The 20,909-nt window shown below is 35.9% G+C and overlaps 1 protein-coding gene across 3 annotated transcripts in view; it reads right to left on the bottom strand.

Moving 5' to 3' along the window:
- LOC125061707 (pseudouridine-5'-phosphate glycosidase) overlaps positions 1–20,909 on the bottom strand; it is a 188,623-nt gene that overhangs the window by 128,749 nt on the left and 38,965 nt on the right. For all 3 annotated transcript variants that reach the window (XM_047667272.1, XM_047667274.1, XM_047667273.1), the window contains exons 4-7: positions 11,090–11,223; positions 10,748–10,949; positions 9,777–9,908; positions 8,735–8,922 (exon numbers count right to left, since the gene is read on the bottom strand). In XM_047667272.1, coding sequence (XP_047523228.1) covers positions 8,735–8,922; positions 9,777–9,908; positions 10,748–10,949; positions 11,090–11,223 — 656 coding nt within the window. The remainder of the gene's footprint in view (positions 1–8,734; positions 8,923–9,776; positions 9,909–10,747; positions 10,950–11,089; positions 11,224–20,909) is intronic.

Below are 20,909 nucleotides of genomic sequence, written 5' to 3'. Positions count from 1 at the left end.
CACAAGGTCTTCCCTGGGGGGTACGACCTCAACAATTTGCATAATCCTCCCTTAAAAGCCCACTAAAATGGGTCTCCATGGGCTCGTTTGCCGTTTGGTTCTTCGCTGTGATTGGTGACGCTGTGACGCACGAAGCTTTTAACTCGTTAGAGCTTTTGTCAAAACAGCTTTAGTGCGAATGTAGTAACAGTAAATAAAAGTTTAGACACAGTATTGTCTTTTACGATTTTATAGGAACCAACAGTTTACACGTTCATAGTACGACCTCATACTAAGAGATTTAAATATACTGTCATTAGGGATACAATTGTAGTCGTCTGAGCTAATTTGATTTGACAGCGCATCATTGCAAACGTTTGTGTTGTGTTGATGACGTATATGAATCATTTTGATATTGAAGATTAAAAGTATTATTCGAGCAGTGTGAAGGTAAAATTGTTTAATTGTCTAAAAAGCATACACAGCGCGGTGACGCTGAATTTTCCAAACTTCTTTTCATACATAACATAATCAGGAGTAGTTTGAATCTTGACTATTTTTACAATATTATAAATTTTATTTTACTAATATTTTTTTGTGTTTATAAAATATACATAGTAATCCTAACGTAATCGAAAATACTATTAAAGTTCCTTAAAAATATAACTAAAATAATATTTTTTTTTACAAAAACCGAAACGATATCCATTCTTTTGTTTATAAATTAATTAAGTTGGCTTCACAATTACTGAATTTAAAAAAGTGTAGTTACACACACACTCACATTTTTTTATTCCGTTGCTTGGATTCATAATAGCAATAACCATGACATAAACACAGTTAAATTTGAACCTCGTTATAATATTTGTGGTTTAAATTTTACAAAAAGGTTGCATGTAATTTGAGATGTCACCTATCAGAGGTCAGTGTCCCCAAGTGTCCTATTATATTTAAATCTCTTTAAATCGCCACCATAAACATATTTGTAAATGTTATTGCCCGATTACAGAACAATTCGAACGTTATTTCTATAATTCCTACGAGTCGTAAATATTTCAGTAAAATTGTTATTTATAAAAGACAATTCCATAGACAGTCAAACGCGAGCTGCAGAAAGCTCAATACTTTTCTTTAAATGTCAAAATATATGTGGGTGTCAACTGTCAATGTCTGTTCTTTGAATAACGCGCGAATTGTCTATAAATCGGGCGCCATCTTGTATGTACAGATTAACTAAATGTTTGTACTAATCTTTCTAGTTACGTTCGCTTAGGGTCATAGATAATAAGATACTAGAAATGAGCAAAGTCCAAGGCTCGATAATTCAATCAAGGAATTATCGAACTGTGGGCATAAGGTTCAAAATTCTTCGTGCGTTTTGAAATCTTACAATAGGTGACATTGGTTTAAAAGATTAAAGATTGGTCATTTGGCCATGTCATATATACGCTGGTCGCAGCGAACATTTTAGTTTTCGCTATGTATTCAAGGAATTATAGTATCAAAGTGTATCTAACAGTAGTACATAAGGCTCATAATTCTTTGTGATATATTGAAATTGAAAGCAGATTTCTAGTGTCTTATTCCTGTGCTTAGAGTATATTTTCTGATTGCGGAAACATAGTTTTTTAATATTGTTGTCACTACCAATCTTAATCAAAGTATATTCGGAAAGTTGAATAATTTGTAGTTAGGATCAAATCTAACCTGCTTCCATTTGAAATGTGCCTTGGTTTATCCATGTACAGTGTGTTACACAAGTCGGACGTCCGGAGTACTCGACACTAAAAAACATTCTCTGGCAGCTTGTGCCCATGAGTGGTGGTATCACTTAACATCAGGTGAGCTTCATACCCCGTTTCTTGTTTTAAAAAAGCAGTAGTCAGTAGCAGTCTCCGATAGGAATTGACAAAGCTGGATAACATTTAACAGAAGAAAGATATATTTTCTGTAGACCTAAGCGTGAAGGTACATCAAACGTTCTCGTTCTTGTTTTTAACTTGGCTTACAATAGTTTTTAAGCTATTGCATAGATTTTATCGCGGGCTTTGAGCGCGGCGACCGAATCAAGAAATTCCGTAACGAAAAATACCTAACACACGATGACGTAGTATAGGTGCGGCAAATACGCGTTAGAGTGGGACAGAACGCATACTGCGCATTCCCATATCTCTGACGAGATCGGTGACGTAGCGTGAGCGCGGCCGGTGCAGCCGGAACGCGTTAGAGTGAGACAGATATAGGCGTTTTAGTCTGAGTCCGGTAGAGTGGTAGATAATAGATTGAAATAATATCAAAGAAAAAACTTGAATTAATATCAAAGCAAAAAAAAAACTGCATACATAAAAAATAAATAAATAATTATAACTGCATAAGTTGATAAAAAATGCTATGCAATAGCTTTACCGCGGCAGTCCCCGAGTGCCACACGTTTTTTTTTTAAGTTACTAAGACAAACAACATTCTATAAGTAGTAATACTTAATTGTTAAGAAAGAATGAGAAGCATATAATAGGTTATACAAGCAACCGTGGATGTTGAAGTCGGGATGGGTAGCCCTTGTCGTACCAGGGCCAAATCCAGGAGGTACTAGACAAGTTAAAAGTACCCATAATGACCATGCATGGTGAATGTCCTGTAGAAGATAAAACGTGAGAGGAAGGGGCCGCAGTAAGTGGAGATCCGTAGTCTCTACCTACCCCTTCGGGAAAAAGGCGTGTAGATAAATAAAATTATTATTGAATTTATTTATGTATTTAAGTTCGTTTGTTCGTTTCAGCTTGTCAACATCCAATACTGACTCTAAGCCTTAAATTAACTTTTATTAATTTTTATCGCTTTACTTGCGATACGCTTGCATTGCCCTTTATCCATTACTAATTTTTCGGGATATATTTAGGGATATATTTCAAAAGGCGGTTTACAGATATTTTAAACGCGCCCGGACGTCCGGCTTGATACGGTCATAAACGCTGTATAAACAACATTTTACGTTTAAAATTCGGTTAAACCGAATAAAGAGAAGTTCTTTTGTTACTGAACAGGTTTAAAGCTTTTACCAGAAGTTAGCTGTGAAGATTATAGACCTGGCGAACCTCGTTCCGCCTAACAGCATGTAAAGATTTATAGTTAATTATTAAGTTTTGGCGGTATTTTCAAACCATAGACTGTGAGCTGTCAGTTGTGTTTTGTTAGACCATAGTAAATGAACGGCTAGACTAATGATTTATGATATCTTTTTATTGATGAATAATTCCTATTTCGGACGAAGACTAAATCCAAATATCATAAAAATTTGTCCAGCCGTTCCTGAGTTATAAAATGGTTTAACACGACTTTGTTTTAAATATAATGTTTTACTATATATAATGAAAATAATTAATCTGACAATTGACAAGTGTGACAGATAATAAACTTTATTTTATTCTGTATGATTTTTAAATTTGACAATAGACAGGTTTGAATGAAGAATAACTTATCGATAATTTTATACAAAAAATGTTTTAATAAGTAAAAATTCTGATGTCGCTAAAACTTTCTACTTTTTCAAACTTTGGAGTTTCTTACTAAGCTGTGCATTGTAACTCAAAATTACGCCTCTATCTACCATTAAGGGACTAATTTTAGCATCATCAGAACGAGTACATAATTTGCTTTTGGAAAATAGGTCAAAGTTTGTTTTACATAATAACATAACAATATTAATACAAATGTGAGTTTCATGAATTGCGATATATTATAAAAGTATATGTAAAGGGAGACAATGGAAATATATGTTTAAACATATAAATAAATTTAATTATGTAAATGTCATTATTATTAGTATGATGCTTGTCATCTTTGTCAATTTTGACAATTGACAGTGTGAATTGTAATTTCTTTTTCTCTATTTCTTGAGAGCTTTATTGTGTCTATAATTGTGATTTTTAACAGATGATTATTTAATACTTGTTGCAACTTTCCGAAGGTACGCACTAGGCGACTGAGAGCTATCATAATAAATGCATTAATTAAAGTTTGTTAAAAAATCTTTCATTTTTAACTCCTTACTTTATTTTTTAACATAGAACTTTGTCTTTGGTTCGATTCAAAGAAACATTATTTTCTCAAAGAATTACATTCACTAAAGCTTAGGTTTCCTAGAAAAGCGGTGCCGTTAACTAACGTCCGTCATTTTGCGGTTGTTAATAACGGCCGTCTTAACTTTTTAACATAATGCAAAAAATGCATTATGTTAAAAAGTAAAGAGGGCCGTTAGTTAACGGCACCGCTTTTATAGGAAACCTAAGCTTTAGTTAGCCAGGACAGCACAACGGACCTTTATTACACAATATACATATTAGGTTTAGACGGCGAAGAAATATTCTTTACAAGCAACGTCATCTTTCTTTCGATCGTTTCGTTTGGAAAAATACTAGCTGACCCGGCAAACGTTGTTTTGCCTTGTATATTATTTCTACGAAACATTTCTTTAGTTTATTAAAAATAACAAGCTACTACTACTACTATAATAAAAAGTATGGGTTGATCGTAGAGGGGTGTAAATTAAGGGTTGTACGTATTTTTGTATGCTGTGTAAAATAGAAACAAAGAATTTAGTCTAAAAATTTATAAATAAAATTTAGGGACCACCCTTAACATTTATTGGGATTAAAAATAGATGTCCGATTTGCAGACCTAACCGATATGCACACAAAATTTCACGAAAATCGGTCGAGCCATTTCGGAGGAGTTTAATAAACACCGTGACACGAGAATTTTATAGATTAGATTTTTAACTTTGGATAATTTACTATATACATCCGTTTTATACAGATTAAAAAAAAAGAAATAAAGTCATACAACCTTTTTAGGTCTGGGCCTTAGATTTCTGAATCAGTTTCATGATCATTTTTAAAACTAATAGACAAGTAGGTGATCAGCCTCCAGTGCCTGACACACGCCGTCGACTTTTTGTGTCTAAGACATGTCGGTTTCCTCACGATGTTTTCCTTCACCGTTCCAGGAAATGTTGCGCACATAGAAAGTCCATTGGTGCACAGCCTGGGATCGAACCTACAACCTCAGGTATGAGAGTCGCACGCTGAAGCCACTAGGCCAACACTGCGCTAGCCGACTTTAAGTCAAGTGAAATCATTTAAATTTCCACCGAAAACAAGTTTAGTGGTTAAGTCAAGGTTCAAAAGTGCAGCATTCATAAAAGTAGGCATGATGATCTCCTTCAACAGGACAAGGCTCTATAGAAGAAGAATAGTTTTTTTTTTAAGACAATTCACACCAATTGACCTAGTCCCATGCTAAGCTGGTGAAGCTTGTGTTATGGGTACTAGGCAACGGATATACAAACATATTATAGGTAGATAGACATATAAAAACATATTTAAACACCCAAGACCTAAGCACAACACCAAATGCTCATCACATCGATGTTCGTCTCAGCCGGGGATCGAACCCGGGACCCATGGATTCGCAGTCAGGGGTACTAACCACTAGACCAATGAGTCGTCACAGTTTTTGGTAGATCTTCGATGTTTTCATAAACTGTAGTGTTGCATACATTGTTTTCCTAAAATAAAATCGCGGGTTTGTTTGAAAACTCGAGTGTTTTTTATGAAGCGCTCTCGACAAGAGCACTTTCTTTGTCATAGAACAAAAATAAATAACAACGTCAAACAGTTATTCTAAACTTGGGACAAAGAATCCAATGACAATTTTCGTTTATTTTTATGTGGATACGAAACACAAAAAAAAAGTTTATTATGGAATATAAGATACAGGTATCACTTATTCTACGTCATTAAATTTGAATCGGTAGACATCCCTGCTCATGGGCAAGGAAGACAGAGGGTGTTGGCCAAAAGAAAAAGCCGGCGTAAAAAACTCTCGGTACTCATTTAAAATAGCAAAATAAATCATCAAACAACACTTATTTTAAAACAAATATCGCAAATTAATTAGTAAGTAGTTAGTTAAGTAGCCTGTCTAGCATCCCAGGCCCTTTTATCAACTATAGTAAGCATAGTCGTTAACTTTATAGTAAGCCTTTTTACACAGCTTTTCTTTAATACAAATCATACATTTATTAAAAGGCAGAGATAAAAGAGCCTCTGGGATTTTTTTTAGGGAAAAAAAATCTTAAGATTGAATTGCAGCCATAAATTTAGTAAAAAATAGATATACGAGAAACATTTACATGAGGTTGTATGGAGTGTACCCATTTTGCCCAGTAATGTATCTAACGTTGTTTGTCTTGGGTATGGTTACAACAAGTTATAGGTAGGAGTTACATTTTTGAAGATATACTTCTTTAGGCGCGTTATGAGAAATTGATGAGAGTGAAATTTTACGATGCGCGCGCACCTATGACACAAAGTTGTCAGTGTGATTATAGCGTGCGCGAGCGAGATGGGAATAAGACAATCTACAAGTAAAAAGAAATAGAATATGCGTGAAGTTAGCATCTATGCCAAGAATTTTGAATGAACATAATGACATTTACCTTTTAAACAAATAAAGGAGTTTTAATTATTTTTTCAAAGAAATTTAGCAATGCTTTTTCACAAAGATCTATTGTTACTTAGTTAAAAGGTTATGAAACATACGTAGTTATTAAATTGAATGAATAATATAATAAAATAATAAATAATAATTATTATTGTTAGTAATATTAATTAATAATTGAATAATATACTAAATATTATTAAATTATTAACGTTAAAGATTTGTTATTAATTATTTAATTTAAAAAAAAAATAAAGAAAGCCAAAGAAATATAACTTCTTACGCGCGTACATAAGTACACGCACCCTTTTTTAAGGTTAGAGGTAGAATATATAATGCGGTAATGTTGCAGAGACTGGGGCTACGTGTGCCAAATAACCACACTCGCTGTGGTAAGCGACCGCAATTGCTTGCACTACCTCTAGTGCGTACAAATTTACTCAGAGTTGCGCCATTTACGCGTGTCTTGCGCATCCTGAATATTATTGTTATGTGAGACGTATATATTTAGTTGCACACTAGCTGAATTCACAATAATTGCATTATTACTAATTAGTTACAAAAAAGGTTTTATGTTTTCTTGTTTTATTTATATTATGTTAGTTGAATTTTTATATTAATAAGGTTTCCATTGTGTGAGTATTAAGTTACTGTAGACATAGGAAATAAATGAATTAAATTTTCGAATGAAATAGGTTTGTTTAATTACTTAATTTGTCGAGCTGTTTATGAATGTCAAATAAGTTTCTACCCTTTATTTTAGAAAACTCCCCATTCGGAGTGGTAAATAGAAAAATAGTATATTTTCTTGTGTTGTTTATTCGCTTACAAATTGTGAAACCCCGTCTTTTTCTCGCCAAACGGAGACTGTGGAGTCTCCCGTGGACTCACGTAATATCAAAGTAAGAGTTATATGAACACAACTAGTTTCAGTTAGAAGTTAGTTCGTCATAATTTAGTTTCAAAATTTGACAATTATTTTGTCATTCCACCACAGATAACAAAGATTCTGAATTTTGGTCATGGACACAATAAAATAAAAAGTTGAGGTTTAGCAGAAGTTCATACTTTACGTAATCTCCAGTATGACAAATTCAATTTTTTGGTATACAATGTAGTTTTAACTTTGAATTTTACGGTCGCGAGATTCCTTTTGAGAAACGCTTTGTTTTATGACTTTCCAAATCGTTTCAAAGCTTCGTAAGTTTAAAGTCTGGATCGCAGAATGCACAGATAAAATATGGACTTTAAAACACCTATATGGAAAGGACCAAGGGAAAGAAGGAGATGAGGGCGCCCCAAATAAAGGTGGATAGAAGTAATAGAAGTGTTAGGAAGAAGGGAATGGAGAAAGAAAGCCATGGACAGAGATATTTGAGTAGCTGGAGGAGGCCTTTACCCATGAAGGGGTTCCAATCAATCTAAGCTGTATCTTCTACTTTTGTAATGATTGGAAATTAAACGGGCTTTTTATTATTGACACATACCCACACACACCCTCCTAACACTCACTCACACACACGTACATACCCTCTCCCTCTATCACACACATACACACCCTTACACACACCTTTATTTCTACTAACTTCTAACTAGTCGACTGTTTTGTTTTTCTTTCCTAATTTAAAACGTTAAATTTGTTTGCCTACCCATATATGTATGTACTCTTTGTTACCACTCAGTATGACTTTGCTGTGGAATGGAAGCCTGGTTATCCATACCACAGGTTCTTACCAAGTTTGGAAACCAGTCTCCCAATACCTTCCCAACTGTAATACGGGTTGCAGACCAAGAGCTAAGCTAAGTTAGTTTAGCTTAGCTCGCATAGCTGACGCAGTTTTACATACTTGTGTGCAGACTGCAAACTATGCGAACTAAGCTATGTGAGCTAACTAAAATATGCGAAGCTAAGTTAGTTGTGTATGCCGATGCGCAGCTACACGAGCTAAGCTAAGCCCCTCCCGCTACCCCGCACACCCTTTGCACATCCATCGCCGTACTGACTGAGATTTGGCTTAGTTGTTGGTCTGCACGCTATTTATTTCTAGCTTAGCTTAGCCTAGCTTGCTTGGCATAGCTTAGTTTAGCCTTGGCATAGCTTAGTTTTCGATCTGCAACCGGCTTAACCTTATTGTTTGTTGCAAATGTTGTGTTGGAGAAAATAAATTATTATTATTGAAGTCTGGATTGTAAGTTACCGAGCCTCCTGTCAGTTTGCACCCAGCACCTCTGAGAAACTTCAAACTTCACTTACCTGTATATTCTCCTCCGTAATTCTATAGGTCCTGTCCACATTCGCGCCCCCAATCACCAGAACATCACTCATGCGACGACACGACGTGTGGAGCCCCCGCGATTGAATTGGAGCGTTGATTCTCAATTTCTGGTAATGTATGGAGATGTCAGCGCCCACTTTAGCGTTGTTCTTTATTAGGGCGATATCTGTTGATGGTTTAGAAAAAAATTGTACTTTACGAATTTAATATAAGGATTTTTGGTTGCCTTTGAAGGAATGTGGTAACAATAATACTGTAAGGTATATAAGATACTGTACGACTGGCTACTACGAGTAGGAAGACATCCAGGGTATAAAAAGATGTAGTAGTATCTAAACAAATATATAATTAAACTATGATCCGGCAAACGTCGTTTTGCCATGTTTATCATTTATAATAAAAATAGGGGTTGATCGTAGACGGGTGAAAATTAGGGGTTGTATGTATTTTTTAATGCTGTATCATAAAAAAATTATCTAAAAATTTAAAAAAAATTGGGGTGGACTACCCTTAACATTTAGGGGGATGAAAAATTGATGTCTGATTCTCACTATATGCACACAAAATTTCATGAGAATCGGTCAAGCCGTTTCGGAGGAGTTTAACCACAAACACCGCGACACGAGAATTTTATATATTAGATTTATACCTATTAGGAGCTGACTATTAAAAAACAACCAACGGCGCATCCTTTCAGACCTCAGATTCCTGTATCTGTTTTGGGATAGAATAGGCAAGTGGGATCAGGCTTCTGTGCCTGATACACCACTGACTTTTTGGGTCTATGGCGTGACGGTTTCCTTATCGCACAAAGACAGAAGTCCGGGGCACACCCGTGATTCGACCCCACGACCACGGATGAGGGTCGCACACAACACTGCTCTGGGAGCAGCAGGCTTTGGCAGAATTACCCATTTTTATTTTTTCAGTCAATCCGACACGAAAATCGGAAACGTCCATTCATGAGGTAAATGTTCACTCCGTGGTAATATCGTGGGAAACCCAAGTTAAAAAGGATACTTGTATCTAATGAGGCACCACCCGTTGCTTTAGACACCGCAGCCAGGAGAAATGGTGTTATCTCTTTTCCACGGACGCCCTTTTCATTTGCATTTTTTAATGCATTTGATATTGCTGTCTCTATTTTCTTTTCTGCAAAAAATATAATAGATTAGAAAATCGGAAATGTCGGATTCAATCGCTGGATTGTGATTGTCTCTTGACTGTTTTTCTTTTATAAGTAGGTGTGCTTGCCAGGTGATAAACTACAAGCTCCCACCTTTTCAGAATGCCAAATCATAGTCAGTCAGCAATGCCAGTCATAAAATGACTGCTTCACGACTGATTTGAGAGCGACCGCCGATGCGAAAACCGCTGTGTGACTTGTGAGTTCGAAAAGTGAGTTACAGAATCGCAGGGCTGTTTGTGTATTGCGCACCTTCAGCTATTAACATTTAGAACAACCACGTTACCCGTGTCAGCAGTTTAAGATAATTTTCTATTAAAATATTCAATATATATAAGTTCGATTCTTGGTAAAAAAATTGCTTAGGTTTTGATCGGTCCTATTATTAGGCGACTTCATATAAATTTATTGTTATATATAAATATAGGCTAGATCAAGGTAGGAAATACAATCAAATAAAATCTCGTTAAAAAATTAATCAATAAAGCTTTTTATAAATTTGACGATTATATAAATGATCCTAATCCTTGGAATTGGTTTGCTACAGTTCAAACGATTTGTATGACTCACAACTTGGCGATTAAAAAGAGTGGCGGAGAGTTTCTTGCCAGTTCTTCTTGCCCGCTCTACGCCATTGCGAACTGGTAGTAAATGTAAATTTAGTATCAATTTAACATCTTTTCTATTAACGTTCATAAATGTACTTCTACCTATATTAATACACTTATTTTGAGTTTGAGTATGAAGCACAAATCCCGTTCTTTTGTAACATCTAACATAAGCTTAAAGGATTAAATTTTCTTACCATCCATCGCGCGTTCTTCAGGAACGGGCACAGCAACAACAATGCCAGAAGAGAGATGTAAAGACCTCGCCGCATTTAACACACTGGCTGCGTGCTCTGCATCAACAACGTTGTATGGGGCATCGAAGCCTGAGCGTCGTGTGTAGAAGGCTGGGAACTGCTTGGACTCACCAAGAGCACACACAGTTACACCTTGCGTTTCCTGTAAGTTATAAAGATATATCGGATGTAAGCACTGGGTGTATGTTTCATTTTCAATCCAAGCTTTTTGGTTTTTTTTTGTTTTTAATAATTCCTAAATACAATGTCTAAAGAAGTTAAAATAGTGATCATCGTACATACCAAATATTCAAGAGTTCTTCCAATATCCAAAATAGATTTCACTCCACTGCATACAACAAGTGTCTTACTCCGTCCCAGCTCAGTGAGATCAGCTGACACATCCAAGGTCTTCTCACCATCTCTATGGACACCACCTGTAGACCAAAACGCATCGTCGTTACGCGAGTTTATTCAAACCGGTACAGACAATTATTATGGTACATGATGTTTCTGTCAAGACTCAACCACATCTTCTCCATCATCCTCCATTCTACATAGTTCGAGAGAATTCTCTAAAAGTTTTTAAACGTTACAGTGTCATTTGCATGGTGGTGGTGTATTTGGAAGGATATATAAAGTTGGTATACATTCATGTTTAGAACCAGATGTGAATTTGAAATTGGTTGATTAGAACAGTCGATTTTTGAAGTGAAACTTCTTTATCGGGGTTGGAAAAAAATTTAGTGTAACATTTTTTCGTTACGCGTCAACTTTTTCGGTTACGCGCCATGTTCCTTTTTGAAGTAAACTTCTTTATCGGCGTTGGAAAAAAATTTACCGTCACATTATTTATTATTCGACACTTAATATTTTAATGACAATTAAATTCATTAAATTCCTAACATATCTTCCTTTTTCCGTCCCTCTAAGTATCGGAAATCTAAACTTTTAGATTTGTATAAATATGAACAACACTTCAAGATTAGTTTGCCACTGAAGTTTCACTTCTGACATGTGTACTTTGTACACACACACTTTTTTTTTATGTATAGAACAGAAGGAACTGGAGGCTCAATCAATTGAATCGTCGACGATAAATCAATTTCCGAGCGGTTTGGTGTTGCGATGTTGGGATTCTCTGCATCTTCTACTGCATTTACCACGGAGAGTGTTCAGAAAGGTTGCTCGAATTAAAACTGCAGCTGAGTTTTATCATCGGACGTCAAGGCAGAATATAAAATATCACTATCGCTTTGACGTCCATCGTAACACAACTGAGCGTTTTTACACGCTTTATATTAGCTTCACCTGTATGTATGTATGTATGTATGTAACCGACTCCTTCGGACTCGATTTTGACCCACTTTTAACGGAAAGATTTAATTCAAACCTGTCAAAGATCGATGACAATGCAATAAACCGAAAAAAAATGAAAAAAAATTCAACTAAAAAATAAATAATAGTTTAAAAAAACTAAAAAACACGCTTTTAAAGCACATCAAACTAAAAAGTGAAAAATAATTCCTAATTTAGGCCGAAAATGGTAATGAACAAAAAATACTGGTATTATTGTGAAATAGCGTGGGTTGCTCGATAGGCGCACAGAGCGCCCCACGCTTTTCCTTAAATAAACTATTATTTATTTAAGGAAGGATGTTGCACTGAGGCGCGCCAGCCCGTAATAACAATTAGTTATGTAAAATATTAAATTAATGTAATTTTATAAAATAAAAAATATCGTGTAAATTTCAAAATCAAGTTCTATATACATTTTCGTCATAAAACGAATTAAAGGGTCAAAAATTGGCTATGTTTGGTTGGTTTTTCTGTCGAGCGAAGTTAATTAAATCGTGTATTGATCTTTCTAAATGGATACATAAACTACTCAACTCCACCATATATTTTTTCCATTCGCCTTACTTCAAACGATGACGAAAAATCGAAAGAAACAATATACTTTTTTGGAGTTTGGGAATCATGGTTCGCGCTAAGACATGTTTTTTAAATCTTTTTGTGTTGTAAACACAACATGATGTTTTAATACATACAAAACCGGATTCCCCTGCGATAGAGTCTTTTAAAGTTCTACGTAACTACAAATTATATTAATTAATTGAAATGTAATGCCTTTGTCCATTGAAATTGAATGCTACACATTTTATCGTGGCCATAATTTTCGATGTTGTCGTAATAATTAACCTAAATGAGCGAGCGAATTTTGCAAAATTAATTGTGAATTTAATAGTAATCGTATAATTTCATGTATTCAAATATATTTTTATCGACGTTTAATTTTAACCACCTCGTAATATATAACTGGAGGCAAACGGGCAGGAGGCTCATCTGATGTTGATGATATGCCCATGGACACTCTCAATGCCAGAAGGCGAGTGCGTTGGCGGCCTTTTAAGAATTGGTATGCTTTTTTCGTAAAAGATCCTAAGTCAGATTTTAAGTTTTCCGAATATGATTTTGTCCCATTCGGTGTCGAGACCCTTAATCCCAGCGCTATAAGGCTTTTTAAAGAAATTGCAAAAAGGTTAGTCGACACAGGAGACCGAAGAACTGGCAGCTACTTCGGATAAAGAGTTTGTCAATCTATTCAAAGGGGGAACGCTGCCAGTATTTTCGGAACCTTGTCTAAAGGGACTCCTTTTAATAATATATTTTAGTTATTTTATTATATTTTAAGGTTAGTTATTGTTTTTATTGTACTTTTTTGTGTTGTTCCTTCTGTTATAATAATTTATATTAAATAGTTATTTAAATCATTTATTCATATAGGTAACACAGTGTACATTGATGAGCGTCAAAAAAGAAATGCATATTAAATGTTTCTACTTTAACATTTAGTGCCAGTTCTCAAGTCAAGGGCGTAGAATGGCAGAGAAGAACTGGCTATAAACTCTCCGCCACTCTTTTAAATTTAATTCTCAATAACGAACATAAATGCATTTCTGTTCCCATAAAGGACGCGTTTGTAATTCACTGAATGCGAGCGATGTCGCTAATTGAATTGCACATGCACAATCAGCCAGAAGATATTCACTGTATCTAATTAATTTTGACTTTGACAGGTACGCTTAATGTAATATTGTGGAATACAGTTCTCTAATCTGTTGGATTTTGGTTAATGACACTGTAATTAGTCATAGTCGTAGAATAGCGACGGATCTGACAAATAGTAAACTTTACAGGGCAGCCATTTCAAAATAATATAATCATGTTAGTTTTTGTCGTAACTATTTTAATTCATATTCTGTTATTATGAAAATTGGTATACAAGCAAACAAAAGGGTTTGTTTTGAAACAAAATAAAAATTATAACATTAAGGGTCGATTCGACCAAACTTCAATTTATACACGAGTAACTATACCAAGAATAATCTATTCCATGATTTTAATCTCGAGTAAATCCATAGTCGTTTGTCCACGTAATCGATAGTATAATTGCGTTAGGAATAACAATACGCGAATAGCAAGAGAATGGTGAACGAAAATAAAACTCGGCAAATAAATGTTGTTCTACAACGGGACAGTGTAAGAGCAGACATCATGTCAACTCGATTTTGCCGTATTATAGTGTGAAAAAGTAGCTTTTAACAGGTGTCAAACGACAACAAAAAGTTTTTATTTCTTGTTTGTTTGAGGCTTTCGTCTAAAAAGGAACTTCTGTTGAGCCTAGTTGAATTTCATTCTAATATTAAAGAAAATAAAAATCTAAAAATAAATAAATAAATAATAAATTGTTTAAACGTTTCATTATACAATGCCAGACTATTAATTTAGTGCGTTGCGTTGACTTGAAATTAAAACACAGAATACATATTTGTGAAATGACAGAAATCAGATTGGACTGACTGACGCCATTAAATTATTCTAGGAATAGCTGTTATTCCGTGCGAACGCGCGGCGGTATAGTAGCAATTCCCGAATAAGCCCACTATTCTTAGAATTTGTAGTTGGTAAAACGTACAATTGATTTACTCTCGATTAACTGACGATTTATTCTAAGATTAAGATTTACTCTTGTTTGGTCGAATCGACCCTAAATTATACAGTTTTCTAGAAAAATCACATGCTTCTATCAAATCCGTCACTTTACCGACTAATTTGAAATTTAAATTGATTTTTTTAAATGTAGCCGTAATATTTAGTCAATGTAATCCAAATATGATAAAAGTGTAGTAGTACGACTTTTGAATAAAAGCGGATATTACTAAGAAGGTTACATGGCAAAGAATATTATGATTAATATATTTTTATAAGGGCGGTTAACGAGGCTACGGGACAGTCACAAAAGGCAGTAGCCGCAGCCTATGACCACGCTATTTAATGGATGCGTTGCCGGGCTTTGCGGAAGGATTAACCTGTCTTTTTAAATAATTGGAGGAGCCGATCCATCTCATGAGTTCGCAAAAGAAAATGCCTTCAAGGTAACGCTGATGAAATCTAGAATTATTACGTATTAGAAGAATAATTCTAAGAATAACTGGAATCGCTCAGTGTGCAAAGCCTTCGAAACGTCGAGTTATGAAATTCTTAACAGGAAATGCTTTAGTATTGTCTTTTATTAACATAACTTTTAAGGGGGAGTAAGGGGAGAACGGAACTAACATCTTGCCCGGCCCAATTGTCAACCTCACCTGCACGCGCGACACTGCGGCGATACCTTGTATCGTGGTGCTCCCTGCTAGATAACGGACGAGGCTCTGGCGACCGAACAGTGGCGGTATAACCACACACCTGATCCGACAACGGATTAGTAGAGGCTACAGCGACCTTGGGAGGAAATAATCCCTTAAAAGTCTGGGGCAGAAGGCAACGGGAAACCACTGCTCAATATTTTTCCCTAGTAGTCAGTAATCATGAAAAAGTCTAATAAAACCACGGCCCCGAGTTCCTGGCGTCCCTTTGATGGGACAGGGGTGCGAAGAATCTCCAGGTGTAATAGAAAAACTCTAAGCATAGGAACATGGAATGTAAGAAGTCTGAAACAAGACGGTAAACTAACAAATTTAATAAAAGAAGTAAACCGATTACGAATCGACCTGATGGGAATCAGTGACACAAAATGGCCTGGTAAGAACAAATATACAACTTCTGACGACATGGTTCTCTATTATTCGGGAAACGAAGAACTTACGGAACCATATGGCGTTGGAATTCTTGTAACAAAGGAAGTTTCGAGGACGGTGACAGATTTTATACCATTATCTAATCGAGCTATGATGATAAAGATGAACGCCTGGCCTTTCAACATTAATGTTATTCAAATTTATGCACCAACCGAGCAAAAACCAGAGAGCGAGATAGAAGATCTATATGCAGACATAGAAACGCTTATTAACCACACAAATAAACATGATATAAACATCGTTATGGGAGATATGAATGCCAAAGTCGGCTCAAAGTTAGTTCCTGAGGTAACTGGTGCCTATGGCTTAGGGAACCGAAATGGTAGGGGCGACACCTTGATACAATTCTGTCAAGAAAAAGACATGATAATTGCCAATACATTTTTTCATTTGCCACCACGCCGTCTGTATACTTGGACTTCTCCAATGCATACATCTCAACATATTGTGCGAAATCAAATTGATTATGTATTGGTAAACAAAAGATTTAGAAATTGTATCAAGAGCGCGAAAACCTATCCGGGGGCAGATATTGGGTCTGACCACAATCCAGTGGTTATTCGCATTCATTGCAAACCCAAAAAAGTTAAATCAAAGAGCCAGCAAGTGAAATTAAATCTAAAAAAGCTTACGGATCCGAACACCAAACTCGAAGTCTCGAACGATCTGAATGACCAATTGAGTAAATTATCTCCTTCAATAACAAGTCCTGAAATATGGACCTGCCTCAAGCAAGCTATACATTATACCTGTACTAAGTTCCTTCGACCATCGACAACAACGAAGAAGCAGGAATGGATGAGTGATTTCATTATACAGCTAATGGAAGATCGGAGATTGTGCAAGAATATTGATCCTCTGCGCTATAAGGAGCTCGATAATATTATCAGAAAAGAAATTAAGAAGGCTCGTGAGACGCATTTCAAAAATAAGTGTGAGTTCATGGAAGACCTGCACAACAAACACGATAGCTTCAATGTGCACAAAAATATTAAAGAAATGTTGGGACTTAAGTGCAGCAATTTAACTAGCTTAGCCGATACAAACGGGCAGCTACTTTTTAGTATTGAGGCCAAGAAGGATAGATGGTTGGAATACATATCAAAAATGTTTGAAGACCCAACAAGACACCTCGCAATGTTCTTAACTGGTAATGATACTGGCCCACCCATAATAAAAGCAGAAATTTTATATGCGTTAAAATTGGCTAAATTGGGCAGAACCCCAGGTCCAGATGGCATCCCAGTAGAGGTCGTTAAACTCTTGGAAGGGGAGAACATAAACTTGCTCAAACGATTATTCAATCACATTTATGACACAGGTGACCTCCCAACCGAGTGGCTAAGATCTACGTTTATTACCCTCCCGAAAAAGAAAAACGCTAGAAAATGCGATGAATATCGTACAATTAGTCTTATGAGCCACGTGCTAAAGTTATTTTTGACCGTCATACATAACAGGATAAGAAGCAAGTGTGACGAACAATTGGGAGATAACCAGTTTGGCTTTCGCTCTGGTGTAGGCACACGTGAGGCTCTTTTTGCTCTGAATGTCCTTGTACAGAAGTGTCAAGATATGCAGAATGACGTCTTCCTATGCTTTATAGACTATGAAAAAGCTTTTGACAAGGTAAAGCATGACGTTCTCATAAATCGTTTAATTGACACCGGTCTCGATGAAAAGGATCTAAGAGTAATCAGAAACCTGTACAAAGACCAAAAAGCAACCGTGAAAGTGCATCACGAGGAAACGGATGAGATTGGTATTTACCGTGGTGTTCGTCAAGGTTGTATATTATCTCCGTTGCTATTCAATGTATATTCCGAAGCAACTATATCAGAGGCCATTGAGGGGTTAGAGGTTGGTGTGAAAGTTAACGGAAAGATAATCAACAACATTCGCTATGCAGACGACACTGTTTTAATAGCCTCGTCAATGGATGATTTACAAATGCTTGTTAATAAAGTTCATGAAACTAGCGAAAGAGACGGTCTGACTATTAATGCAGTAAAGACGAAGGTGATGGTCATTTCCCGAAACGATACATTAGTTCCTAATTTATCCGTAGCTGGTAGAACGTTGGAACGGGTGCGGCAATACAAGTATTTGGGAACTTGGGTTACAAACGAGTGGAATCCTGATCAGGAAATTAGGTCTCGAATCGAAATTGCCCGAGGATCTTTCAACAAAATGAAGAAAGTTTTGTGCTGCCGTCACATGACCATTAAACTCCGAGTCCGACTTCTCCTTTGTTACATATGGCCAATTGTTCTGTACGGCTGTGAAGCTTGGACAATTAAAGAAGATACCCGCCGGCGCTTAGAAGCATTTGAGATGTGGTGCTATCGTCGCATGCTTCGAATAAGCTGGATCCAGAAGGTCTCTAACGAGAAGGTTCTGAAACGAGTTGGAATGTCGAAAAAACTTTTGCAGAACATTAAACAACGGAAAGTTGCGTACCTGGGCCACGTGTTGCGTCATGACCGCTACCACCTCCTTCAATTAATTATAATGGGTAAAATCCAGGGTAAACGGCGTGTTGGTAGAAGGAAGAAATCATGGCTCCGCAACGTTAGAGAATGAACAGGTATTGCAACTGCAGAAGAGTTGCTGCATCTGGCACAGGACAAGACACGCTTCAAGATACTGACGGCCAACCTCCAGTAATGGAGAGGCACTAAAAGAAGAAGAAGAACATAACTTTTACACATTTTAAGAAAACACTTTTTTAACGAATTGAAGCTATTTATTATTATAAACTTATAATTATTTTACATAATTTTAACGTTTCGCGTGCTTTACAGCGTGCGTAGTCACGGTGACTCCGGGGAAATAAATACAGATAATACACAACATTTTCTACAGCTGTGATACTTTTTGACATTCAACACCTTTGTTTTCTTTTTTTTTAAAGGAAATGTTTTGACATTTGGGATGTGACGTCATCGCAGTGATTAAAGCCTAGGACAAGGTTCTCTTAGCGCCAAATCTCACTCTCCTATTTCAAAAATGTATTGGATTTTGACATAGGGGAGTCTTATTCTTAGACATGCCGGTTTCCTCACAATGCTTTCCTTCACCGTTCGAGCGAATATTAAATGCGCACATAGAAAGAAAATCCATTGGTGCACAGCCGGGGATCGAACCTATGACCTCAGAGATGAGAGTCGCACGCTGAAGCCACTAGGCCAACTTTTCTTTATTTCAAATCACTTTAGCTAGGAATAAAACCATGAAATGGTAAAACGTTTGTACACTATTATTTTTTTCTTTACGCATAAGGAAATTCAGAGTGTTTACAAGCTTAGAGACGATAACACACTTGCTTATCGTTTATATTCGTATGATACCGATTAGTTGCCATGGTAACAGGAAATCCCCGAAATAAAGCCTAGATAATGTTTTGTTTATGAGTAACACTGTTGTGGCTTTATGTTGAAAATACGTGTGAGAATTTAGGAAAACATTTAGCAGAGTTTTTAAAATAGGATATCTAATATATAAAATTATCGTGTCACAACGTTCGTTCCCATACTCCGAAACGGCTCGACCGATTCTTATGAATTTTTTATGCATATTCAGTAAGTCTGAGTAACGGCTACTATCTATTGTTCATACCCCTAAGTGTAGTGTGTCCACATATTTATTATTTTTATTTTTTTATTATGTGGCATACAACACACACATACAACCCTTTATTTTCACTCCTCTACGATCAACCCCTATTTTTTTATTATAGTAGATAGTTATTTTTATTGAACTAAAAAAATGTTTAAAGAAAAAACTTTTTACCGGATTAAAGTTATGTATTATTATAAATTTACAATTATTTGACATAATATAATATATATAAGGAATTACATATTTTGACTCTGGCAAGTCAATACATTTATGAGAATATTTTGTATGTGCGGAAAAATATAGATATCTTTAAAAAGAATAGTAGCTTCCATAACTATAGTACTCGTAATAAAGACAAAATTAGCGCACCAACCAGAAGGCTGCATAAAACGAGTAATTCTTTCCAAGGCAATTGTATACGTTTTTTCAACAAAATCCCTAGTGAGATACAAGCGTTGTCAATAAATAAATTTAAATCGTACATTAAAGTAAAACTGCTTGCTAAGGCTTATTATAATATAAATGAATATTTAAACGATCCTAGTGCTTGGATATGAGTTGCTCCAGTATGTATTATAGGTAACACGACTGAATCTCTCGGCTGCATTTCCAGACTCCGGGGCGATCGTCAACATCCACGACTGTTTTAATGTAAAGTGGGAACAAACCGTGATCCATGTGGTATCCAATTATTTCAGTATTATTATTATTTTCTTATGTAGCCAAGTCCACATTTCAAGGATCGTCATGCTCGCTTAAATGTCATTGCTTGTGGCGGCGTCCATGCGTCGGGTTGTCTCTCTCCCTAAAATATGGCGAGGGGGCCGATGGCTGGCCATGCGTCATACTCGTGAACGGGTGCTACTTGTGGTGACTGGTCGTACTTGAATTCGTGTATGCGGTGATGTTAATTATTTCGACTATATGTTTGCGTGTTGTTCCCACGAGAATGTAAGTGCGTGCTCCTATTTCACCATGCCTCCTGCTGATAGGGGACAAGTCTTTGTTTTTATTTATGTTATTATTATTAATTACTTAAAATGTCATGTGGAACATGGTGTAATGGTTGCAGCTCCTTACAAACGTTGTGTAAAAAAAAAAAAAAAAAAACATGGCGATTAAAAAGAGTGGCGGAGAGTTTATTGCCAGTTCTTCTCTTCCGTTCTACGCCCTTGATTTGAAAACTGGCAGTAAATGTAAAATTAGAAGCATTAATATTTATTTCTTTAATGACGAATCACAAGTGTACATTGTGTTACCTACGTGAATAAATGATTTTTGAATTTGAATTTGAATATATAATAAAAGTGATGATGTCAATCAAAGACAATACTATAAAAAAATGTTTCCTAGAAATAATA

The sequence above is a fragment of the Pieris napi genome, chromosome 24 (assembly GCF_905475465.1).
Source record: "Pieris napi chromosome 24, ilPieNapi1.2, whole genome shotgun sequence".
Classification (NCBI taxonomy): domain Eukaryota; kingdom Metazoa; phylum Arthropoda; class Insecta; order Lepidoptera; family Pieridae; genus Pieris; species Pieris napi.
The sequence above is the reverse complement of the archived record's forward strand: the minus strand, read 5'-3'. Positions and strand labels throughout refer to the sequence as shown.